The following is a 6,000-nucleotide window of genomic DNA, read 5'->3' as shown; positions in this document are numbered from 1 at the left end:
TATTTCCGAAACAACCTTTTCAAATTACTTCTTTCTGCAAGTTAATAAAAGCAATTTGCAAAAAGTAAACTTAGCAGTTGTGAATACAGAAAATGGGAAGAGCAAATCATCGGCCTGATTGCAGAAGCAAAAACGAAATGGAATGAAACGGGGATTGACGGGTATCAATTACATACAAATCCAGGTGATCAACCTTGTTTTCGGTATAAAATCAATCAAAACCCAATCAACCTTCTTCCCCAAACTCCTTTGTGAATCTCTCATGAACCTCAAGGTCAGCTTTGCTCACAGTTGGTCTCTGTCTCGCAAGCACCTTATCGAAATCTGTTCTGAGATCGGTGGTGGAATGATCTGCATCAGTTGTTGAACACAAAAAACAACTTAATAGTCAGAACGTAGGCACTCACTTCTAATGTTTCTGAGATAAGCACGTTCACATGATAGGCTATATGTCTCTCCAACGACTATAACCATATGCATTTTGCTAAACTAAGAAACTTCCGATTGAGTCACCAGTCACAACAGATCAACAGTGCCGATGTGGCATATTTTAGTATATATAAAGCATGGAGGATCTCATATCAAGCATCACTTTGATCACCAAAAATTCTGTCCATTGCTCCAAGCATCAGCTAAAATGTCTATTCTCTCATTTTTCAAAATGAATATCCTCATAGCAGGAAAGGTTTCACTAATACCTTAGCAGCTTGCCCATCGGCCGCCAGGTCCTGCATGGTGATTTGAACAGCACCTTGTTGCTTTGGTCCACATGGCATCCACATACTATTAGAAGTCTTCATGAAAAACATGGCATCCTGAGTTTTCCGAACAGGCTCAAAGAGGACATCCTTGACCTGTCATTGTGAAAATAGATGGAGTTGGCCAAGAGATAAGCTGATAATTTGAATAAGGGAGGAAAGCTGTTCTATGTTGTGCTTACACAAACAGATATATCTGAACCAGAAAATCCCCCCGTCCTCGAAGCCAAGCTCTCAAAATCACTTTCTGCTAAATTGTGAGGAGTATCTCCTAAGTGCACCTATTCACATTTACAAATCCATAGGAAAGACATGAATAAACTATACTTAGTTTGCAGTATACTTTCGAAACAATGTACTTACAGAAGAACTTCAATACCTTAAACATGTGTTGCCGAGCCTTAAGATCTGGTAGGGGAATATATATACGCTTGTCAAAGCGCCGGCGGATTGCCTGTAGTTTGTCAATAATCATGAGAAACAATCACGTGATGGGCCACCCAGAAAAACCACCGAAACATCTTATCCTACATCCATTTACCTGATCAAGAGAATAAGGAGTATTTGTTGCTGCAAGGACAAGAACTTTATCATCATTGTTTCCAACACCCTGAAAGAAAGCGATTCATATAATAAAACCATTTTAATTCTCAGACCAGCAGAGGATCTAATTCATTCTGTGACCAGTTCTGGAGATTTTTCCCCCATCATCAGTATAAGAAAAACAACTTCTCAAATTATCAACAATTGCCGCTTCGTGTAACCATTCAGTTCACCAATGTTCTATTATACAAGCAACAGAGGAGGCATTACAAAGATCTATTAACAAATATGGGCATCCATACAATATAAAAGAGAAACCATGTGGCAACAGAAATCTCTACTAACCTGCATTTGGACAAGAATTTCTGTTTTAATACGTCTAGAAGCTTCACTCTCATTTCCTTCTCCACGTTGGCCACTTAGAGAGTCTATTTCATCAATGAAGATAATTGAAGGAGCACTCTCACGAGCCATCTGAAAAAGATTGGAAACTAACTTCTCACTTTCACCCATCCACTTTGATACCAGATCTGAAGAAGAAACACTAGCCACCAAAAAGTCAGGTCATAAATGACACAATCTTGGCATTAGACTCATAAATATGACCTAAACTACAGAATTTCCATTGGCGATGAAGATATTTGAGACTCAACACATACACAAATGCATCCAAAATCGCCAGACATTAATTGATCTTATTTAAATGCAAATATGCACTGGAAAAAGTGGGCTTAGTATGAAAAAGCTTGCTGTAGTATATCTTGCGATGGTGATTAGAGAAGCTACAAGTGCAGCTCAAACAGATTCCTAATTGCAAAGAAGCACATTTCACAATCTCTTTTCAAATTAGCAGAATAAAATGGAATCATCTGTGCTTGCAACTAAAATAAACCGCAAATCTACAGGCACTTGCCAGAGAACTCTGTGAGAAAGGACCACCAGAAAGATGTTTTCAGGAAGCGGAGTTAATGGAAGGGGTCCATGAGATTCACGAGAGATAATGAAATATCTAACATGCAAAGTGATGAGAACAAATCCAACTCCGCAAAAGTTTAACTTTACCATCCACCCAAGGAAGGAAAACAATCTGAACTATTCTAGAAGTAAGGAGGATTAGTAGGATTTCAAAAGTGAAGGAAAATTCAACAAGATAAACGAATAGATAAGACATAGGGAACAAAATACTGATGGAGGTGTCTCTCAATTTCTTCTGCAAATTCCGAATGCAATGACAAAGCATATGCCCATTCATGTTGAAATAAGTGTTGCAAGTTCCAACATTAATTTATCACTTGACCTGATTGCATAAGGGAAATGTAAGCCTTTCTGACTAATTACTTGCAACTAATATGGCAAAAGAAAATTTGCAAAAAACATTATAAACTTGAAATCTGCGCTACATCACACTGCATGACAATGTACTTATACAAGAGTATAGACATCATATGCCCCTCTCTAATACATACTCCAGTATCGACAGCTCCAGTAAAAGGAAAGATAGACCCACACTTTTACCAGCTAAAACCTTGTATCATTTGGGACTTACCATGGTGTTGTCCTATCAAACATCATACGAATATAAATGTATGCCTAATAGATTCGCACAGGTCCCACTTTGTAGAACAAGCACAGAATCCAAAATGTCAATATCTGGAGGATTGTACACAAAACTACACTGTACCTTAACTAAATTTTGATTTCAACCAAAAATCCCCCAAAACTATAGTAAATGGTCCCTTTTGGAAAGGTAAAATTATTAAATTGCCTGATGATGGCTACCTAAAAAAGGTAGAGTCTGCTTCTGTTGCCACAGCTTTTGCCAAATATGACTTCCCTGTTCCTGGTGGACCATACAAAAGAAATGCCCTCCATGGCCGCCTCTTCCCTGAAATGACAGTTGAATAATACAATAAGAATCACCACCACTAATGCATAGATACACCACTCAATGATTTGCGACGTGAAATAATACAATGTCAAGAAGATAATGCACTTCACAAACATCGTCAGAGAGAGGATCTCGTCGGGTAAAAATTTCTGAAACTGTGATAGTAATAAGGAAGAAAAAATTCTCATCAAAAGAAAAGGCTGATTATATTACATCATATCAGAAGAGCAAGCAAACTAAAAATGAGGCCGGCAATGTCTCTTCTGATAAATGAAACTGGTAAATTGGACTTATCTAAAGCCGAGGCAAACACCTTCCTTCAGTTGAAGTACTGAACAACAAACAGATTCTGTGCCTTCATCACCAAAAATACAAATTTATGCTATCTGGTCATGCTAAGATCTACTTAAAGCCTGTAAGAGACCAACCAACTCCATGACCACTAAAGTCCAGTAATGAAGCAAATGCCATTTTCTCACTTTTTGAATCTTTTTTCTTCTGGAATAGATAGCAAGACTGCTTCCATAGAGTTCATGCAGTGACTCACGCGGTGGCTATGATAACAAGAGGGCTCCATGCCTAGACATTTCCACAACCGGTAGTTAACAACGTCAGCCTTCACGAAGCAGCATGATGCAACTTGGTTCCCCAACAAGAGTCTGCAAAAGCCCTTGTAAGCAGAGAGGGGACTACCATTTGCTTTTGTTGTTTTTTCTTTTAACATTCACAATCAGAGCAGATGCTGCTGAAGCCAGAAACATCAAAAAGCAATGCACGGCAGCCAGAACAAGAGTGCGCTTCTCAATCAAATATCAAGGATAGCAATAGCCATGTTGAACATACTTAGTTGGTGCCTTGGCCACTCGGTTTGACTTTCACAAAACAGCAATGTGCAGACCCTGTTTCATTTCGCAACGATACCATTCGTCGCAACATACACCGTGAAATGGATAGGCCATTCCAAACATGCAAGCTTCAATTTAAGATGGATAAGACAGAACTTCCCAAAGGGGGTCAGGCACTAAATTCTGAAGCATGCTCTAGAGCAGTCCTTCAGCAATAAGATCATCAATCGACGAAACGAAGAAAAATGCGTGTTTAGCATCACAATCTGTTAGAATCCAGGAAAGAATGCACTTGCAGAGCCGGCTCAAAAGCAACTAAACGATCCAACCAGACAAGGGAAAATCCGAGATCAACGAATTCCAACTTACCGGTGAAGAACTGGGGGAATTTGACAGGCAAAATGACAGCTTCCTGAAGCGCCTGCTTGGCGCCCTCGAGCCCCGCGACGTCGCCCCACTTCACATTCGGCTTCTCCCTCACGATCGCGGAGTTCAGACCAGCTCGGAGCTTCTCCTTCTCCGCGTCGTCCCCGCCCTCGCCGCCGTCCTTGGGCCTCGCATTGGGCCGAGAAGCCGCCGCGGGGTCCCCGCCGGAGGAGGAGCCGGAGCCCCCGCCGCCGCCGCCGCCTTCGAGGACGGCGCGGATCTCCTCGGCGCGGCGGAGGTACTCGGTGAACTTCTGGGTGATGGCCTCGCGGATCTTGGGGTTCTTCTCGTACTTCAGGTGCGTCTTGAAGTACTCCAGCGCGTTCATGTAGAGCGCGAACGCCTTGGCGTAGTTCCCGGCGTTGTCCTCCTGGACCGCCTGCCTCGCGTACTCGATCGCCTGCTCCTTGAAGTTGCTGTACATGGCTCGATCGCGGACGCTTCCGGCGAGCCGCGCATGGAGAGATTCCGAGATCGCAGGAGCGGCGCCGGACGCGACGGCGGCGATCGGAGGAAAGCCGGAGGGAATCGGAATCCGGTTGCTTGGTCCGTTCGTGAATCGGGTTGCTTGACGGAACCGGCGGACGAAAGAGTCTTTCTTCTTGAACGAGGAGAGTCTTTGTATTATTATTATTTTTTATTTTTTTTAAGATAATATAAAATACTATTTCAATTTCGAATTTCGAATAGGTTCTCGTAAATGGAATCAAGAAGAGGGGCAATTCACTTTTCACCGACCTAAGTCGTGGGAGTTTGCCGAATTACCCGTGATGGCCCGAATTTTTGCAATTTGCCCCCCACATATTTTGAAATCGTTTGTGAATGCGTCCCGCGACGTTGACTTTTGGGAAATAATACCTAGTGACCAGACCACGTGGCAATGCGTGATTAGTTATAGAGAAAATAGATCAGAAAAGTATAGGCACCGAAAAGAAAAATACAATATATGTATGTTGACTGGGAGGGGGATTGCGTCTTGATGAGAAAAGTTAAAAAAAAAAAAAGAAGAAGATAACTTATATAATTGACTGGAGGGGATTGCGTTTTGAGTCGATATTTGTATGTTATAAAGGGTTAAAGGTGTCTCGAGTTAAATATAAAATTTAGAAGATATGCGCCACAAGATTAAATCTATTAATGCTAGGTGTGGGAGCATCAAACTCAGTTTTAGTTGAAAGTTGGTCATAACAAGCCAATCGAATTCGCATTAGGGTTGTTCTTGGGAGAACCATCTGCTATTTGATTCATTTTTCCAGGCCTTTGTTGTTTGGTTCAATTCTTCCATGGAACTAGTTTGGAGTCGAATTTTTCAATTTTTTTTTTTTAAATTCGAATTCATTAACATTTGTGTCTTGCCTTTAATATTTGACATGGAGAAATAACTACATAGTCACTTAAACGAAATATGTTTTATAGTCAAACAATACTTATTTTGAACTTTTAATATTTGCCAAAACAAATAAGAAGCGAGTCAATTTTTCAATTGAAACTTGATGAAGCTTGGCGCCAACTAATTTGGTTCTTAATTTTAATTTGTTGA

At 41.0% G+C, this 6,000-nt stretch overlaps 1 protein-coding gene across 1 annotated transcript; it reads right to left on the bottom strand.

Annotated features, from left to right (window-relative positions):
* Positions 1-5,062, bottom strand: LOC104433998 (protein SUPPRESSOR OF K(+) TRANSPORT GROWTH DEFECT 1). The gene is made up of 8 exons (XM_010046931.3): positions 4,404-5,062; positions 3,081-3,186; positions 1,647-1,845; positions 1,300-1,368; positions 1,138-1,212; positions 941-1,039; positions 699-854; positions 1-351 (listed from the first exon to the last, which is right to left on the bottom strand). The coding sequence occupies exons 1-8, from the start codon at positions 4,882-4,884 to the stop codon at positions 286-288; spliced, it is 1,251 nt and encodes a 416-aa protein (XP_010045233.2). The 5' UTR covers positions 4,885-5,062; the 3' UTR covers positions 1-285.
* Positions 5,063-6,000: the final 938 nt, after the last annotated feature.

The sequence above is a fragment of the Eucalyptus grandis genome, chromosome 6, assembly GCF_016545825.1.
Source record: "Eucalyptus grandis isolate ANBG69807.140 chromosome 6, ASM1654582v1, whole genome shotgun sequence".
NCBI classification, from domain to species: domain Eukaryota; kingdom Viridiplantae; phylum Streptophyta; class Magnoliopsida; order Myrtales; family Myrtaceae; genus Eucalyptus; species Eucalyptus grandis.
The sequence above is the reverse complement of the archived record's forward strand: the minus strand, read 5'-3'. Positions and strand labels throughout refer to the sequence as shown.